This window comes from Nipponia nippon, unplaced genomic scaffold (assembly GCF_047370975.1).
Source record: "Nipponia nippon isolate SJK-2023a ecotype South Korea unplaced genomic scaffold, ASM4737097v1 scaffold_14, whole genome shotgun sequence".
In the NCBI taxonomy this organism is placed as follows: Eukaryota; Metazoa; Chordata; class Aves; order Pelecaniformes; family Threskiornithidae; genus Nipponia; species Nipponia nippon.
In genome coordinates this window covers 5,703,880-5,722,823 of record NW_028262330.1, presented here as the reverse complement: position 1 = coordinate 5,722,823, position 18,944 = coordinate 5,703,880, and the positions used below count along the sequence as shown (strand labels likewise).

The following is an 18,944-nucleotide window of genomic DNA, read 5'->3' as shown; positions in this document are numbered from 1 at the left end:
CCCACACCCCGATCCCCATCCTGTATCCCATCTCATACCCTATTCCCCATCCCCTACCCCATTCCCCACCCCATTCCCCATCCCCTACCCCATCCCATAGCCCATTCCCGATCCCCTACCCTATCCCCCATCCCATACCCCCACTATGCCCCATAACCCATCCTACACCCCACGCTATAACCCATGATACTCCATACTATGCCCCTACTATGCCCCATCCTGCATCTCTCGCTGTAACCCACATCCCTCAGATACCTCACGCCACACCCTCGCTGTACCCCCCACGCCATCCCGCCCCTGGTGCTATGCCCCGGTCCCCAGTTGTGCAGTGCAGCGTGGATGAGCGAGGAGCAGCTGGAAGGGGAAGAGCAGCCGGAAGGGGAAGAGCAGCCGGTGGTTTGCAAGGTGTTGGTTTTATATGGGGAAAGACAGCGACGCTGCCCAGGAAGGCCAGGAGAGCAGAGGTGGGATGAGCAGTCACCACGGTGTATGGCCGGCCCGGTGCGGCACACCTCATGGTGCTTGTCCTCAGCCTGGAGCAGCGCTTGGCCGGGGGGGGACCAGCCCAGGCAGGAGGAGCGGCAGCCCCTGCCTGCCTGTCCCCTCGCTGTCCCCCCGCCTGGCCAGCCGGGAGAGCCGGGCTCACACCTCGTCACCCTGCAGGCACTGGGATTCCCCAAGGAGTCCCTTACCAGCCCTCCGGGCTGTGGGACAGCGAAGCTGTGGGTTCCCGTCATTCCCGGCCCTCGGGACAGAGGCAGCAACTTTTGCCCAGGTCCCAAGGGACACAAGGAGCGGGGCTGTGCCCCGGAGCCAGCGCCCCTTGTCCCCCTTACAGCCCTCCCCACCATGGCTGCCGCTCTCCGCAGGGCGATCCATAGTTAAAAGGCAGCTTTACGCTGCCGGGGCCGTCCCCATGTGCCTGTGGCCGTACAGAGGAGGACTGGAGGACACGGCCGAAAACCGCCACCGGCTGCCTTGTCCCGGCCCTCGGGCCAAGCCTTCTTCCTCTCCTTCCTCTCCCTCCTCTCTGCCATGAGAAGCGGTGAAACAGTTAAGCAGCCAAGTGTGGTTTTCTCCCTTGTCTCCTCCATCAATTCCGAGAACAAGGAGCCTGAGTACCCGAGACGGTCTATACCTTGGCCCCAAACCTCCCGTTTCTATTCCCCTTGCTGCCTCCCGTTCTCCATCCCAGCCCCAGCGAGGAGCTGGGAAGGCGACTGCTCACTCTGGCCACATTTGCGTCCTGTTTTGGCTTCGACCCCCTCAGCGGCTTCACACTCCAAAGGACAGGGAAGAATTTATGACCCCTGAGAGGGGTTTTTCTCATTTTTCTGGAGCAGCCAGTTAACCCTTTCCCACGAGGGCTGAGAAAGAGAAGCGGTAGTGGGACACAACCTCAGGGGAGACCGGGGAGCAAGGCTGCCACGGCAGGCGTTCCCAGGAGGGATGCCCGGCTGTGCCGATGCAGGGACCTCGCAGTGCCCGCTCGAGCCTGCTCCATCCCCAGCGGCCAGGCTGCGGTCGGCTCCGGCACGATGCTGCTCCCTCGGCCGGACACGGGCACCTCGCTGGCTTTCCAGTGCCAGCAAAGGATTTGAGATCAAGCGTCCAGGAAGACAGTGCCTCTATCCGCGTCTCCATCACCTTATTTTTAGTTACGTTATGTAAGTTCTTCGCTACGTCATGGATGTGGGGGGTTCTTGCATCTAATTCCAGTGTGACAGCCCAGCAATTCAAATAAGCTGTTCCTCTGGTGAAGAAGATAAAAGGATTTGTAATTTCTTATAATAAAAGAGGCCTTTTGGGACGACCCTCCGAGAATCTCTCACATCTAGGCCTGCTCTCAGACAGCCGCTCCACTTTCTTTCCATCCTCTGCTTCTCCTTATCCCCAGGAAATCTGAGTGCTGAAAACCTTTCTCCCTCGTACCCCCCTGCTCCCAAAGCGAGTCTTTGTCTGGAAGCAGCCAGTGATTTCTTATCCTCACATTAAGAGGCAGATTTACCCAATTATTGTCGCCCCTGGCTTTTCCCATGTCACAAACTCTTGATTGGCAACGGCCGCCCAGGGCTGATCCGTGCTGCCCGCGGCCCACGGGGCTCTGCCGGAGCCCGAGGCAGAGCTGCCGCCCCGCAGCCGCCCGGAGCACCCTGGGAATTCGTGGCAGGAAAAACCTGCCTTTGCCTCGTGCCGTAACATTTGCTTTGATTGCTTTTTTTTTTTTTTTTTTTTTTTTTTGTTGCTAGCTGTCTTTTCGTCAGGGTGATTCACTCCCCAGGGCTCGGCGGCAGCTGGAGCGTGCCCAGGGTAACCATGGTGGCAGAGTCCCTCATGGGTTACCTAAATACCCGTGGCACCTCCCGGCGCTTCTCACACGCCCTTTCGGAAGGCAGGGACCTTCCTGCACCGGAGAAGCAAAACCCAGTGGGTGCAACGTGGGAAACCCGCCACGCCAGACCTTTAACACCAGTGGGGTAAAACCCTGGCAGCCCTGCACTGACCCAGAGATGGCCCCGCCGGCCCTGGAGCTGGGACCCATCCCCGTCCCTGGAGTAATTCCCTCCCTTTGCAAAATCAGGGTCTCTCCCCGGGGTGACGGCACATCGGCACACACGCGGCACCGGCCACCTCCAGCCCCGGGTGGAGCGAAGTTGCTGTGGCAACACCAACTTATGTAATCCACCCCGCTCGGCTGCAGGTGTGGGGAGGAAATTGTGCTATTTTCGAAGTTTCATTAGGTTCCTTCTTAATTACCAGCGTGGCGTCACGCCAGCTCTCCCGGTCAGGTCACGCGCCCCGGCGCAGGGACTGAGCGCCGTGCTGGGGCAGCGATGGCCGAGGGTGCTGGTGGCATGGGGCAGCCGGGGACAGGCGACAGCTCTTCTGGGTTTCCAGCGAGGTGGGAACATACTCGCACCTCCCGGCGCGGCCCACGGGTGCGGTGGCTGCCCGGGGAGGGAGGGATGGAGGGAGGTGGCTGCAGGGCGGCATAGCTGCCCAGGGAGGGGAAAACGATGCTGCACGGGGTCAATGGGAGCTGCTGCATCCTCGGTGCCTCAGGAAAGGCTCCTGTGACACAGGAGAGAGGAAAAAAATAAAGGTGGGTTATCATCCCTCATGCCTTTCAACGTGACGTGTCACCAGCCGATACGGAGAGGAGGAAAGAGAGGTACAGCCCCCCGCTCTCGCCATCCCGCCGGCACTTCTGCCAAGGGGCACGGGCAGGTGAGCTGCCACCGGGAACGGCTCTGCATGGTCGCTGCTCGCTCCTCTGCACCTCGAAAGAAGAGGGATGGTGTCAGAGTAGGAGCGACCGAGCAGGGACCAGGGCACCTTTGCAGGCAGCTGGACCAGGTCGAAGAAGCCGCCTCCATCTCTAACTCACCTGCTTGGCCAACACGGTCCCACGGCGGGGACGGCGGCAGAGGCTGCCCCGCTCCCTGCACAACCACAGCTCAGGCTGACGGCAGCCCGTGCCCGTCGCTCCCTTTTCCTCCACTTTGATACGCACTGAAAGGAAAGGATAAAACCTTCAGTGACCCCTGCGAACAGCCCGGCCGAGGGCAGGCGCGTACCTGCAAGTGTCAACTTGTTAATGAGATTACCAGGAAATTTCCGTACTTCTTGTCTCAGGCAGATGGCTTCCCCATCAGAGTCCTGACGCGCCGCTGCTGCGCAGTCAGCTGTGAACCCTCCCCATGCTGCACCAGGAGTTATTTATTTCTAGAATAATTTAAATGTGATTTTTCTGACATCTGGGGGTCATGGGGGAATCAGCCCAATGGATTTGAGCAAAACCAACCCAGCTGCAAGTGCAGGACGGATCTTTTCTCCGTCTGCCTCGCTCAGCTCGGACTCCTGCCTCCCTGGCTCGCTGCCAAGCGGGCAGGGGTCCCCTCCTCAGCGCCGGGCTGATCCCTCGCTTTTTTTTGAGCACCTCGCTAACCTCTGCAGGAGCCAGGGCAGTGAACCCCTCGCCAATACCCGAATCCTGGAGCCACCCACCCAAACACAGCTTTGCTTTTCCCTTTGCAGCACGCCCATTGCTCACCGGGATGCCGGCAATAGCGTCTGCGGTGCCTCGCCGGTACCCGTTGCCGTTCATACCGGTGAGCGCTGGTCCTTCCACCGCCATGGGCTCCGCATCCCTCGAGTGTGCAACGTCGAGTGTGCAACTTCAAACGTGCCGCTTCCAATGTGTTGCTCCCTGGGCTACCTCGAGGCGCGCACGAGTTTACACCTCCTGTTCTGTAGGGTCAGGACTTAAAAGTTGTCATAAAACTGGAGATTCCCTGCCTGTGCCAGAAGCTCTCAGCCGGTTAAATCCCCCCGAGCACAAACAGCAAATCGAGTAAAGCCATTTATTGAGGATTAGCAAGGGATGAACAATTCAGGCTCTTATTTACTGGGTGGGAGCTGCAGCACTGAAACCCAGCGCAGTCTGAACAGCGGCGACAGCGATTTCCAGCTCCTGCCTCGCACTTTGCCGAGCAGGACTCACCGCAGCTTACAAAGCGGGCCAGGATTATTTCACACAGGAGGAAACTGAGGCACGGTGGAGTAGCTGGCCCCCCATCATCCCGAGCAGGTTTTCCCTAATCCTGTTGGAAGCAGCATCTGAACAAGACTCCCCGCAGTGCAAGTTGCTGTTTCCAGGTATTTGTATACCGGGAACTGTTTTGCTCACTGATGTGACACAGCAGCTCTTTATCTGTGTTGCTCTCTGTATGGAAGCACGTGGCCCCGCTTACGGTGAGGGAGGCTGCCGGGCTGAGCCGAGCCGGCTGCTGGAAAGCAGCTCTGCCATCACCGGCCTTTCTGCGAGATGCAGGGAGCCTGGGCTGCGCGCTGAGGCTACGGTCAGGTCTCATCACCGGGGTCGCTAATGGTGATAAAATAAGTGGTGGCCCCGGGGAGGGAGCGTGGGCTGGGGGGCAGGCGCTGGCCGAGCGCTCAGCCGGCACCGCTGCAGGGACGGACCCCCGGGCCCCCACACTCCCGCATCCTCCGAGGGAGCGGGATGCAAAAGGCAGAGCTTTGTTGGTAGGTCTCCGGGATGCTCTTGCTGCCCAGGTCAAAGCCGGAGCCTGCCTGCGTGGTTAAAATAAAGCTGGAAAAGTGGCAGCGTGCCCAGAGCATGGCCCTGGCAGCCCCCAGCTCCCACCTCCTGGCTGGGGGGGACGGGGACCTGCTCATGTGTCCCCTGCAGACCCCCCTGCCCTTGCCGGCTGGTGCGGTGATGGCTGCGGGCAGGGCATGGGCAGACCCAGCCCACTCTGGCAGGGGTGACACAGGCCAGGCGGCACAGGATAGTGGCGAAGCCGGCATGGAGGAGCCTCGGCTCTCCCGGGAGGCTCCTGGGGAGAGCAAGCGCAGGGAGGAGCCCGAATGACGGAGGAAACAGGGAGTGGGTGGGAGAACAAAGCGCTGCAGATGCCGAGAGCTGTGGTGGGGACTGCGAAGATGGAGGGAGCGGAGGCAATGAGTGGGATGGGGGAAGGCCGTGGCTGCTGGAGGAGGGGAAGGGGCAGCAGGAGGAGAGCGGGGCTGGCACCGGCCGTGGGAGAGCCGGACGGGTCCTTGGCTATACTGCCTTCCACGGGGACTGGGGGAGGCTTGGAAGGGAGACATCTCAGCTTCAAAGCAAACAGCAAACCCAACCTCTGCTAAGCCACACTGGGGTGGGAGCGGTGCTGTGTGCTCCGGAGGAGCCCCGCCACGCGCTGGGGTCAGCAATTCCTCCTCGCTCCCCGGCTCAGAGCCCCTCTCGCTCCTCATCTGCCCCAGCTCCTGCTTTCATGAGTGAGTAATGCTGAATTACAGATTGCTAAGGAGATCTCTGGGGATACTTCTGAATAACAGGAATAGTTTATGTGATTTGCATAATTGGCACGATGGGATTTTGCATCACGTTGCTGAACTCGGGGAAGCGTACGGGGCAGTGCCTCCAGCCGATGCCTTGCACGGGGGCACCGGGTGCTGCAGGCACCTTTGGGTGCTGCCTCCGCGCCCTGCCCAGCCCCTGCCTGAGAAGGACCCGTCGGTTGCGGAGCGGCGGCTGACAGAGAGGAGGCTGAAGGGATAGGATCAGGCCCCGCTGCCATTACCTGCCCTCTCCCTGCCCAGTGTCACCTCTTCCCTTCTGTCAAGCCAACGCTGCTCTGGACTGGTCCCAGACCCCAGCCCCACAGTGCCCTCGGTCATGTTTGCTTGCTCCATGGCCACGTCTGAGGGGTTCAGTCAGGCTGTCGCAGCCCTAACCAGCTCCCATGCTGCAGCAGAAACGCTGGTTCTCGGGGCTGAAGCACATAACACCAAATTCCCTCCGCTCCTCTTCCAGTCCCAAGGCCACCCAGCTCCCCGCACGGCACCTCCAGCCTTTCTGCACGGATGGGCTCACGCGAGAGCGTTGGCTCCTCCTTATTCAAAGGCACAGGCACAGTCTGGGGATTGGCCTCCACTCGTTTCCTCCTCTTGCTAATGAATCGTGTGCTGTTGGGCTGTGACTCGCTCCAGGCCTGGGTGCAGCCCGGCATCAGCCCTTCCTCACAGCCCGGCTGCGAGCCCGTGCCGAGAGCAGCTGGTGCCGCGGTCAGGCCAGCCGGAGGATGGCCGAGGGCTGGGGACCGTCGGTCACCTCACGGCGATGGCCCTGCAGAGACACTCAGCGCGCGTCCACTGCTTCACCTACGACTTGAGCAGCCACATTCCACTGCAAGGCAGGGAAACCAGCCCACGTTTGGGGAAATGGCAAAAGTGGGTGACCCGGGAGCAACCGCCATTTCCCGGTGCTCCTTCCACCCATCTGGCAGCGGGTCTGGCTTCCCCCAGAAGGTGAAATTCTGGCTCTCCTACGTCAGAGCAGTCACTGCTGAAGCATTTCAGCCACTGCCAAGCACCACCGTACACCGACAGCTCCTGTCTAGCACTAAGAGCCAGCAAAGGTCACATTCCCGAACTCAGCCACGCAGCTCTCTAACAAACCTGCTTTGTTCCCATCGCTGCTCTAATTAGGAAATTGCGCTGGTTTTTTTTTTTCCCACAGTTGAACTATCAAAACTCAGGCTTGTTCTCTGCCAAAGCCTCTTCCATCTCTCCGCTGGTGACTCAGCGTGACACCAGGCCACTTAAAATATGTGAACAGGGAAAAGGAAGGAGCCAGCGGCTGATTCCCCGTGGTTCTGAGCGTGGAGCTGGGGGGAGGCTGGCGTTACAAGGCCTTGAGCGCAAAACAAAACACCGCCAGCGCTACCCCCGAGCACGGGCAGCACCCAGCCCCTGGGGCTCATCCCCCCACGCGGGGCAGGGCGAGCTCAGGGTGCGGAGTGATGAAGTGGAGAAGGAAAATGGAAGACCCCACGGCAAACCTCTCCAAAGCAGTGCCCGGTCCTGACGCGGTGTTTGCCAAGGAGGGTGGAGGACAAAGGACGTGGTGAGGGTGTTCCCAGCAGGGTGGGAGCCGAAAGCCGCTGCCGGGGGGGGGCACTCACGGCTGCAGACCCCGGGGGACCGTGCCCCCCGTGCGCAGTGCCCCCGCTGCGGCTCTGAGCTCACTCGTGCCAAAAAGCAACCTGACCCAGACGAAAGGCCTGCAAATCAGCTGCCGCTGGGATTTTCAGCTCACCATTTTTTTTTTTCCACGGGGGTTTAAGGAAACATTGAGGCAGCGGGACGTGCAGCCGTGTCGGGGTGTGCAGCCGTTTTGGGGGCGTGCAGCCGTTTTGGGGGGCACAGCCATGTCGCCCCAGCGCAGGCAGCCCCTCTGCCTCCCCAGGCAGTGCCGCCATCCAGCTGCGTTGGCATAGAAACTACCAGGGCTCTGCCACGGCGTTGCTGCGTTACACAATTCAATTAAACACTGAGTGAAAGGGCTGCTGCCATTTAACGAAGAGCGGGGAGAAGCTCCCAGGCCATCAGGGTGGCAAGGAGGCCTTTGCCCCAAACCAGCTTCTAGACAACTTCCACAGCATCGTGGGGGTGGGCTGCAGAAGGAGAAAACAAAGCCCCAGTGAGCGAACGAACAAAACCTCAGCGGCTCCGCTGCCTCCTGGACAACATTGAATAAGAGTCTATTTAAAGGCAATGCCGCTTGCATAACGCTGGCAGTAATTCCCTCTCCCCCACAGCCTCACGCATTACTCCCGGGAGGGTGCAAGAGCAGGGGCTGTGCAGGCAGCGGTCCCCAGCCAGGCAGAGCCCACGGGAGAGGGGCAGCCGCAGGCAGCGTCCCCCGGGGACAGGGACCTTGTCTGCGGAGGGGAGCGGGGAAGAGGCAGCGTCGTCTCCCAGCGGAGCCTCTCCCTTCCCCCAGCCGCTGCCTCCTGCGCCGGGCGATGATGCTACATTGCCACACAAGTCACGTTAAATGCCACGGTGGCTGGATCCGGCACCGAGTGGCGCGTTGGAAATACCACAGACGCCGGCAGCCGCTCCGGGAGGAGTGACAAATCACCCACTCCTGTAAATGTTAAGGGACTGAAATTCACTGTTACCTTCACACGTGCTGTGTCTGTAACGGGCAGGTTTGCCGTGGTGGTTGTCCGGTGGCCCAAACCTCCCCGGTGCCTCTGGCAAGGAGCCAGGGCCGTGCCAGGGCTGGGGGCAGCGGGGAGAGCTCTGGGCGCTGCGTGGGGGTGGCAGAGGGAGCAGCGCGAGGTTGCTCGTATTCCCCAGGGTTTAATTAGCAACGAGCACTGTTGCCTCAATGAGTTTCTTCGAGGGAGGACACTCCTCTATTTAACTAAACATCTGGCCAACTAAAACACAGCTGGAAGAGCTCCACGCTCAGCTCGCACTGCGGGACGCCGGCTCCCACCCCGCTGCCACAGCTGAGCGGGTACGAGGGAGTGTTAATTAAACACAGTTAAACACGGCGCAGCTGCTTTCCCAGGGAGGCGGGAAGCCCCAGCACCCCCTCTGGCAGGGATGGGACGGGGGGCTGAGCTACCGCCAAGGGTCCGGCTGGCCCAGGCAGGAGAGACCTGGAGGCATCCCAGTGCTCCCATCCCCAGAAGAGATGTAAATCCAAAATAACGGGCAACTAGCTAGTGACAAAATACCAGCCGGTGGCTCGGAGCCCTCCCTGGTGAGGGCCCCTTGTCCCGCACCCATGGTGTCACGCTCGAGGACCGAGCGTGAAGGCGGTGCTGCGCTATGGCACTGCTTCCGCAAATGGTGCCCTCAAGAGCCGTGCCGGCTTGGGACGGGCGATGGTCACACGCGGGGGAGTTTATGTTGGCTGCTTGGGGCGGCTGGGCGACCCCACCGAGCTGGAAGCAGAAAATCCTGCCGAGGGAGGGGAAATGAGACCCCAGCCCAGCCAGGGGCAGGACAAGACGGCCACTGCTGCCATCTGGACAGAGCCACAGCTCCCTGAGAGGCCAGGTGCAGAGTGTTTATTGCTCAGTTTGTCAACAATTCCAGAATAATTCTTTAAAAAAACAAACGAACCTGTTTCAGCCTCATCGCAAACCCAAGGGTGGGAGGGCTGCCTTTCCAAAAACCACCACCCCAGTCTTGGGATCCCTTGGGATCCAGCCCATTACTCCAGCCTCCCAGGAGAGCCCTTTCCCCCATAAGCCGTTTCTCCGGGCAGCCCCAAGGGCACCGGCCCGAGCCCTGGCCCGCCGGCGAGGAGGGACGGGCAGGCACAGCACCTCCACCTTCCCAGCAAGGACACAACGTATAGGTTCCCTTAAACACCCCTCCAGCTCACCTGCGTTTTGCTCGCAGGCCGTGCCAGGGCTGTCAGGGCACTGCTGCTGGCTGTCACAGACGAGCCGTTCCCGGCCCATCCAGGCGAACAGGATTGTTTTTCTATTACACATGGAGCCCGTTCTGAAATTTCCTGCCCACATCTCTCCCAGGAGCAGGGAGTAAGACGGGGAGGGAGGAGGAAGGCAACTCTTGCTCATCCAAAACATTTACTATGAAAACACGAGGCTGGAAGAGGAATCGGTGAAACCATTAGAAACAGTTTATTGTTACAGCACACCACAGAGGTCACACACCACTCCTGGCTCTTCCTCTCAAGGAGACACAGCACAATCTGTTTGGTGCAGGGCTTAGAAGAGGAAGCCGTTGGCAATCTGCTCCAAACTTTCCTGTTAGTTCAGTAAATGGCCTCTTTACTGTATTAACAAACGCAAGGAGCCGCATTAACCCCTTCAGCACTAACCCACTCCCTCTCTGGACCAAGGAAAGCACCGAGCGAGAGCGTAGATGGCACCGGGCGTTGGGCCCCCCGGCCGCCGTCACCGGGACCTGGCACAGCCTCGCCGCGGCTTCCCCAGGGACGGCCGGCGCGCGGCTCTCGCTGCCGGGACGTTCATGAGGAAAAAAAACCCTGGAGCACAGGGACCGCGGCGTTCTCTCCCTCCTTGGCCGTGGTGGTGTGCGCCAACCCTATTTAACAGGGTTTACGCAAAGTGCAAGTGGCAAAAGCTGTGCTCCCAGGAAAGGTCCCTTCAAGGCCTTCCTGGGAGAGTCCAGCGTTCGTGCCTATGAATTACAAATTAAATAGGGTAAAGTGAAACAAGTCGACACCAGGCTAGCAACGGACCGAAGGAGCCTTGAAGAAAAAACGTTCTGCGAAAACGCTACAGACACCACCGAGCTGATGAAGACAAGGCTCTCTCTGGTGGAACAAGCGTGCATTGCAAGACAGCCAGGATGGCAGCTCAGAGCAGAGCCACGGCCTTGCCCAGAGAGGAAAAAATAAATCACAGGAGCATGAAGAGAATAAAGCCCTGTCCCATTTCAGCTCCGGCTGTGGAAGGTGGGTGAAGGGTCTGGCTGTTCAAAGGCTGGCCGGGTAACTCGGCATAGGCACAAGGCTCAGCGTAAACCCGCTCCGCCAATTTCAGAGAAAGTTCTTTGTTTGCTAAAGTTGCACTGTTTAGTAAACACCCCGCGTTGTTGTGAAACGTTAATTAAGAGAGAGGGCAGCGGAATTGAAAACAAGGCAGCTCCAAAGTGCCTTGAGGGCTCCTGCTCCTTGCAGGAGGACGAGGATGCCCCGGCCAGCCTTTGGAACGCGACAAACGGAGATGGCACGGAAAGCATGACTCGAAAACAGAGCTGCTGCTGGCCCGTCACCACATGGAGAGCAGCGCAGTCTGCGGGATTACTTATTATTGTCTAGCACCAGATGACATAACCCCAAAGGCAGTCACTAAAAGTCTCCAAGGACCCTCTGGTCCTTCTGCTGCTGCCACAGAAACAGGGATTAAGGGTTGTGGCTTCAAGAACGTAATAAATAGATCCGCAGTGTCCTGAAGAGCATCTGCAAGCTGGCAAGTAAGCTTGCTTCCAAGAACAGCTAAATCTGCCCACCACCTGGCTGGCCAGGCAGCTTTCCAAACGCTTCATCATCCCCGCCGACCCGAGCGCCCCGCTACACCACGCTAAGCGCCAGACCATCCTCCACAGCGCGGGCTCGGAAGGAACGGGTCTCCTCTCCAACTACTTATTGAGCAGAGTCTTTGGAGTGTTGATTTAAGAAGCTTCGTGCCTCATGTCTGGTACAGAACGAGCCTCACATTTAGCAGAGCCTGACCTTTCCTGTCTCCGACCCCATGAGGAAATATCAAACACGAGCTGACAACGGGACACAGAATCGATCTCAGCCCATCTGAACGTTGCAAAGGTGAACTCTGGTGATGGTGCACAGCCAAGACGGGATGACTCCTGGCTCGTAACACGGGCAGAAGACTCCTGGCTGTAATTTTAAGAGGCTCATCAGATTTCTGTCACCCCAAGTCTCGCTCAGCACCATGGGTTACCAGAGGCAGGCAGGCAGAGCAGGATCGGACTGGGAGTCGTTACTGACCGCCTCCGACTCACGCCCAGCCAGAGGCCAGCTCTTCAACTCGCACGGAGGTCGGGCTTTTCCCCCAGTCAGCGCCGCTGCCAATAAACGCAAAGCCAAGCAATCGCTCTGAACTTTGCTCAAGTGAAACGCCCTTGCACGAAAGCTGGTTTTACCCAAGGCTGACAGAACCTTTTCCAACACGAAGCGTCGCTGCCTGTGGAAGCTCAGGCTTTCAGGCTGCCTGCACTCTGCCCAGGCCCCTTCAGAGCCTCATCCACACCAGCCAGTCCGAGTTACACGAGGACAAGAGACACCGGCAGCCCTTCCACAAACAATCAGGAGAGGAAAAGCAAAGGGACCGAGAGGAGTGCAGACACCAGTGTGGTCTGGAGGGCTCCCGAGGGCAGCGGCTCGTTCTCGCCCAGGACAGCCGTTTCAAACACACGATCGCTCCGAGGGTGGGACTGCCTGGGGATTCGGTCAGAGCAAAGGCAGATTTACCACTGAAAGCAAACCTAAAGAAAGCGTTTGGCTTTGGAAGTTTTAGAGTTGTTGTTTAATCCCGAGACAGCGCAGCTGAGTGAGTTTAGAATTTAAGTTACAAAAAAAGAAAGCACTAGAAAATAATCTTGATACAAGAGCAATAATCAGCTGAGGTTCCCCACCCTGCACAGGGAATCCTGCTCCACAATCCGCCCAGCACAGCTGGGATGCTGCCAAGGCATTGCTTGTTCCCAGCACATGCTGGGATGGCAAACTGTCCTGGGTGAAAGTTATGAGGGGGAATCCCCAGAAGTGGGAGTTAAGATGCTGCCACCAGTTCTGGTTTTGGCCTGTTCTTGACGGGTGACGCTTCTGTGGAAGAAAAAGAAACTTGTTACAGAAACAGAGAAGGCAAATAATCTCCAGTCATCTCCTGCAGAAGGACTAGGACTCGTAATCCACTCCGTAGAGCAACAAATGCTTGCACAGCACCTGCACTAATAAAATTTGTTATAAATAATTCCACATACCCAGTATGCCCCTCTTTTTCACCACACTTGAAGAATTAAAACAGTTGCAGAATGTACCCAACACAACCTGAGTAAGCCACCAGCCCAGCGACACAGATCTAGGGCAGCGAGCGATTGCTCGGAGGGCAGTGGGTAGTCAAGCTTTTCCCCTCTCCCCTTCGATCCGACAACGTGAGTCTAAATGAGGCTCAATCAGCCGCACGCAGCAAGGGCAGCCTGTATTTTGTTTGGCCATCCTGCTGCCAATGGACAGAGATGACATCTGATCCGTGTTTACCAGTAACCAAGCACTAAAATGAAACCAGCCTTGTCTCCCACATCCCAGATTGCTCCTGGGCAGATTCCACACAGAGGAAATGGCTTCTTACAGCTCCTGGTTTCCACAAGCAGGGACGTCCAGCTTCTGTGACCGACGGTTCAGTGTTCTGCCGTCCCAGGAGACGGACTCTTTGCCTTCTGGCACCCAGCTGAGTCCAGCTCTACCTCACCGTTTGCCTCCAAGGGCAGGGTCCACCTTCAGTTCTTCAGCACGGGCAGACATCTGGTAACACTGTGCAGGCTCCTTCCTCACCAGGCCACAGCGCCCGTTTGGTCACTCTGCTTCACGAGCTCTCTCCCACTTCCCTCTTTGCACCCAGCTGCACAAACCCTGCCGCTGCGGCTTTGGATCGCTCAGGAGCAAACACACACATAGCATCAGTTATGCGGAGCTCACGCTCCAACAGTCCTGGAATTGCGGGACTGCAGCGATCCTCATCCAGCTGGTTCAAAGTTACCGTTGTTACCTGAAGCAAGGTCACAAGAGCTACGAGTAATCACGAACCTCAGTGAAATCTGGCTTTGTGCAGTGTGAATGCCGATATCTGTGGTCACAAAAAGTCGTTCCTGCGTAGCAGCACGCTGCGATGACATGCAGGGGACCAGTTTGAGTGTCGTGCGAGAAAGTCTTGCCTGGGTCGAGCAGAGAGCCAAGGAAGGAGTTCCTCACGGAGCTTCACAACGGAACACACGCTGGGTGTTTCAAGGCAGCTGGCAGTCTCACAGCAGGTACAAAGCGTGACTTAAGAACAGCAGATGTAACAAAAAGGAACTCTTCAAGAGGAAGGACTAGATGCCGACTGAACAAAGAGGCGAGAGCCTTCGGTCCTCTTATGGTAAAGGGTCAGCTGGATTCATCAGAGCCACGCGGGGGAAGCTTGCACAGCCCAGATCAACAGGGCCTTAAACCAGAAAGCGTGTATCTCTTCACATTTGCTAGGACAACGCTTACAGCAGGAGAGAGTCTCAGCCTACTGCATGGAACTGAAGCATGAGAAGCCAAAGCTGCAGAGCATAAAAGGGAAGCGTACCTGGGATCTTTTCTGGGAGTGGCTCAGAAGGAACTTCTGGAAGCTCCATCTGTTCCTGCAAGAACATTAACGACAACAGATGACACACACCCCACATCTGACCCCGGGCGGCGGTCACAGACCCTCGCACCACCGTTTTGTGCAAAGATGGTCTGGGAACAGAATAATAACAGGAGATTTCACATACAAACTGGCATCTGCCCCCAGAACTGCAGGAAGGGTTACGGGCTCCAGTACTGCCCAGTAAATGAGAACAAGTTTGGGGTTTGGTTTTTTTTTTTAATTATTAAATGAGACTTAATAGGACCCTGTATTAGCTATGAGTCTCCTCAAATCAGCTCTAGCTGCAGAGCCTCTCCACCTCAATCTCCACTGGCTGGACATTCCCTACAGTGGAGCCAAGCCGAGCCAGCGTTTGGAAGAGCCCCAGGCTCCACGGAGATGGGTGGGGATGATAACATACACTGACTGCTGTCATCTGAGCATGATCCAGGACTTTCAAGGTCTTCATCTGGTGAAGTGGAATAGATACCCAGTAAGAACAGAGATCAGCTGACTGTAACAGGCAGCAAAGAAAGTGCAACCCTTAAAAGCATCCTGTTTTTAAATGACCCCTGTGTGGGGTGGTTAGCTTGATCTTTGATGACACAGGAATCGGGCACAAACAGGTATGACTGAGATCTCTGGCAGAATAAGCTAAGCTATCGAGAGTGAGGGAAAAGATACTTTCTCCCCTATTACAAACAGCTTTCTGAAAATGTGGATTAAAAGTAATCATAAGAACATCAGGTTAGTCCTACCTGAGTGATAATGTTTAATTCTTCTAAAATGGCATCTTCATCGTCCTCAGTCAGGCTGCCAGCCAGTATCTCATCTATTTGCTATGAGACAGAGGAAAAGACACAATCCAGTCAACGAGAGCGTAGCAGAAGCAGCTCTGTGGCTTGTAGCACGATGCATGCACGCAGGAGAGCAACATAAACACGGGGTGAAGGGGTACTTGGAAAACTAGCAAAGCTAATTTTTCTGCAGGCCACTGAGATTTAATTCCCAATCTGATTGCCTCTAAAATAAGGCTGGGAACATAACGCGCATCAGAGAAACTCTGTATGGCAGGCTGTCTCTGCTCACAACTACCCACGCACACAGTACGTACCCTCTGGTACTCCACAGCATCTTGGGTTTCACCTATTATTCTTTCTACTTCTTCTATTGACATAACCTGAATAAAACAGACAAAAATCCACGCGTGAGCGAGGTCTGCAGGGAGACGGCTGCAAACACCCAGGACTCTGCCTAGTCCAAGGCAAGAGTGTGCTCAGCTGACTTGGCCACACATACCTGGTGCATTTTGTTCAGACATTCATTGCCTATTTTCAGGCCCTCAATGACCTTCATTTCAATCTGGGTGAATTCAATATCCTGGACCTGAAATGGGAAGGAGAGGGGGAAGCATCACAGGCTGTCACATCCCCACCCTGAGCCAGATACAGGCTGCCAAGATCCCCACAGAAACTGCAAGGAGAAATCAGTCAAGAGCACTTCCTCCTGTGAGCAGCAGCTTAAATTATACCAGTAGCAAGAAAGATGCACGCAAAAAGCCTTAACAGGCAACTGCAAAAGCACATCCAACAGCCCGTTAACTGATTTTCTCACTGACAGCCTAAGCTGAGGCCGCAGTTTCCATGGCCACCCCAGAACAAACACATTCATTTCTAAAATCAAGGTACCGAGGCAACCTCGAGGAAGTTTCTACTGCAGCTGTCCACACCGTGACTAAAGTTTTACTAATTTACAATGCAGGTATTTAACACCTAACCTGCACTACAGGTTACCACCACACACTCACCACTCGGTCCTTTAGGGAAGAGTCACGGCATACGTATGATGTCAGAGACGTCTGCCCTTCGGACAGAGGCCTACATTAGGCCTTCACAGTTAACATGCAATTCCACACAGCCAAAAGGAACACCCTCCCCAGAAAAAAGACTTCTACCAAAGGCAGGCAGCGGGCCACTGGCAGCGTGCAGCAACTGATTCTCGCTTACCATCCGCTCCAAGTTGCTGATTTGGTTTTCCGTTTTATCTAGAAGTTGCTCTTGGTAACGCTTCTTCTTTAGCAAGAGCACGGCTTTTCTGAAGGAAAACAGAAGGAGGAAAACTCAGCACAGATGAAAGCAAATAAGCCTAAAAGAATCACATCAAAGCCATATTTATTTTGTGCTCTTTCCAAAAGAGGAAAAAAACACGTGCAAATTAAATGACAACTCTGAACTGTTCCTGCGAAGAATAACGATGAGCTAATTAATCATAAATTTGCTGTCTGGTACCTGAAAATTTAGGTATATTTGCTGCAGACTAGGACTTCACTGGGCCAGCTGTGCCGTAGCAACGCAGAATGAAGCCCTTGCACAAAAGGTTTACGATACGCACTCAAAACAAGACGTAAGAGGCGGCCGCTGGCGCGGTGTCCGTACCTGCCACCGACACTGCGGTGAAGAAAGAGAACCGCTTTTTGAAGGCCTGTTTTAACACCAGCCGTGGAACACAGGCAGCCTCTCTTGGTTGTAAGCATAAAACTTTAAGCTAAGCTTCCTTGCCGGACGAACGATCCGTAGGTGCCTCCGCAGCCCACCGGTACCTACGACTCGGCAGCTTCCCCCTCCCAGGAGGGCCCCTCCTCGCCCCGCGCCCCCCGCTCCCGCAGCCCCCTCGCTCACTCCTTCCTGCCCTCCCGCAGCAGCTGCCCGGCCAAGGCGCGCTCTCTCTCCAGGTTCAGGCTTATCCGCTTCTGGTACTGCCTCAGTTTGTCTCGCTGCTGCTTCAGTTGCTGAAAACAAAACAAAAAGAGACGGACGGACAGACAGACCGACCGCGGTCACAACCGGAGCCCTGGGGGTGACAGCACCGCCAGGGCCCGCACAACCGCCGCCCCTCGCACAGGCCCGCTCTCCTCCCGCCCGTGCCACCGGTAGCACAAGCACCGGGGCCGCACCAGCACCGACGCGGCCCCCCCCCCGGCCTCGCCCGCACCGCAATCGCCTCCGCACACCCCCGCCGCCTCAGCCCCGGGGGAGCGGAGCGGGGCCGGGTCGGGCGGGGCGGGGCGGGGCGGCCCGGGGAGCGCGGCTCCGCTGGGCCCGGCCTCCCCCGCGACCCCGGCCCGGCCCGCAGCGGTGCGGGGGCTCCCCCAGGCCAGGCCGCCCCGCGGCCGCCGCCCGCTCACCAGCACCGCCTTGTCCTGCTCGGTAACGCGGCTCCGCCGCTTCCGCCCGAAGAGGTTCCCCATCGCCGCCGCTCCTGCCCCGGGCGGCGCGGCCGCCCCGCCCCGGCCCCGCCCCCCGGCCCCGCCCCCCCCGACGGCGGCCGCGCAGGGCTCGGTCCGGCAGAAGGCGAAGGCGAAGGCGAGCGCGAGCGCGGCGCAGGGGCGGGCGGGCGCCGCCAGGGGGCGCTATGGGGGCGCGGCGGGAACGGGCGGGGAGGGGCGGGGGGACGGGGGAGGGGGGTGGAGGGGAGGGGGCTATAGGGGATGGGGGTATAGGGGATGGGGAGCTGTAGGGGATGGGGAAGTAGGGGATGGAGCTACAGGGGATGGGGGCTATAGGGGATGGGAGTGTAGGGGATGGGGGCTGTAGGGGATGGGGGCTGTAGGGGATGGGGGGCTGTAGGGGATGGGGGCTATAGGGGATGGGGGTATAGGGGATGGGGAGCTATAGGGGATGGGGAAGTAGGGGATGGAGCTACAGGGGATGGGGGCTATAGGGGATGGGAGTGTAGGGTATGGGGGCTGTAGGGGATGGGGGCTGTAGGGGATGGGGGGCTGTAGGGGATGGGGGCTATAGGGGATGGGGGCTGTAGGGGATGGGGCTACAGGGGATGGGGGGCTGTAGGGGATGGGGGCTATAGGGGACGGGGAGCTATAGGAGATGGGGGTGTAGGGGATGGGGGCTATAGGGGATGGGGAGCTATAGGAGATGGGGGTGTAGGGGATGGGGGCTACAGGGGATGGAGGTATAGGGGATGGAGAGCTATAGGGGATGGGGGGCTATAGGAGATGGGGGTGTAGGGGATGGGGGGCTATAGGGGATGGGGCTATAGGGGATGGGGGCTGTAGGGGATGGGGAGCTGTAGGGGATGGGGGGCTATAGGGGGTGGGGGTGTAGGGGATGGGGGCTATAGGGGAAAGGGGGTTATAGGGGATGGGGAGCTATAGGGGATGGGGGCTATAGGAGATGGGGGTGTAGGGGATGGGGGCTACAGGGGATGGGGGGCTATAGGAGATGGGGGTGTAGGGGATGGGGGCTATAGGGGATGGGGGCTGTAGGGAATGGGGAGCTATAGGGGATGGGGGGCTATAGGGGATGGGGCTATAAGGGATGGGGGGCTATAGGGGATGGGGCTATAGGGGATGGGGGCTGTAGGGGATGGGGAGCTGTAGGGGATGGGGGGCTATTGGGGGTGGGGGTGTAGGGGATGGGGGCTATAGGGGAAAGGGGGTTATAGGGGATGGGGAGCTATAGGGGATGGGGGCTATAGGGGATGAGGGTGTAGGGGATGGGGAGTTATAGGGGCTGGGGGCTATAAGGAACGGGGCCACAGGGGGTGGGGGCGCTATGGGAGATGGAGAGATGCCGGGGCTGGGCGCTGTAGGAGGTGGGGTGCTGCAGGGCAGAGGACGGGGCCCTGGGGGCCCTGCCGACTGGTGGGGCAGGGGCAGCTGCAGGGCTGCGGGGTGGTGAAGAACGGAACCCCCCCGCCCCCCCAGGG

At 58.1% G+C, this 18,944-nt stretch overlaps 1 protein-coding gene across 1 annotated transcript; it reads right to left on the bottom strand.

Moving 5' to 3' along the window:
* Positions 1-9,961: 9,961 nt before the first annotated feature.
* Positions 9,962-17,510, bottom strand: CHMP6 (charged multivesicular body protein 6). The gene is made up of 8 exons (XM_087751223.1): positions 17,404-17,510; positions 16,898-17,007; positions 16,226-16,313; positions 15,519-15,605; positions 15,334-15,399; positions 14,978-15,058; positions 14,178-14,232; positions 9,962-12,670 (listed from the first exon to the last, which is right to left on the bottom strand). Exons 1-8 carry the CDS (start codon positions 17,464-17,466, stop codon positions 12,618-12,620), a joined length of 603 nt encoding a protein of 200 aa, XP_087607349.1. The 5' UTR covers positions 17,467-17,510; the 3' UTR covers positions 9,962-12,617.
* Positions 17,511-18,944: the final 1,434 nt, after the last annotated feature.

What these genes read in the sequence shown, in the direction of transcription:
- CHMP6 (XM_087751223.1), bottom strand. Translation starts at nt 17,466, where the DNA reads ATGGGGAACCTCTTCGGGCGGAAGCGGCGGAGCCGCGTTACCGAGCAG. An exon ending in GTCTGAACAAAATGCACCAG is followed by an intron (nt 15,400 to 15,518) that starts GTATGTGTGGCC and finishes TGTTTTATTCAG; the next exon opens with GTTATGTCAATAGAAGAAGT. An exon ending in ACTCCCAGAAAAGATCCCAG is followed by an intron (nt 12,671 to 14,177) that starts GTACGCTTCCCT and finishes TTTCTTCCACAG; the next exon opens with AAGCGTCACCCGTCAAGAAC.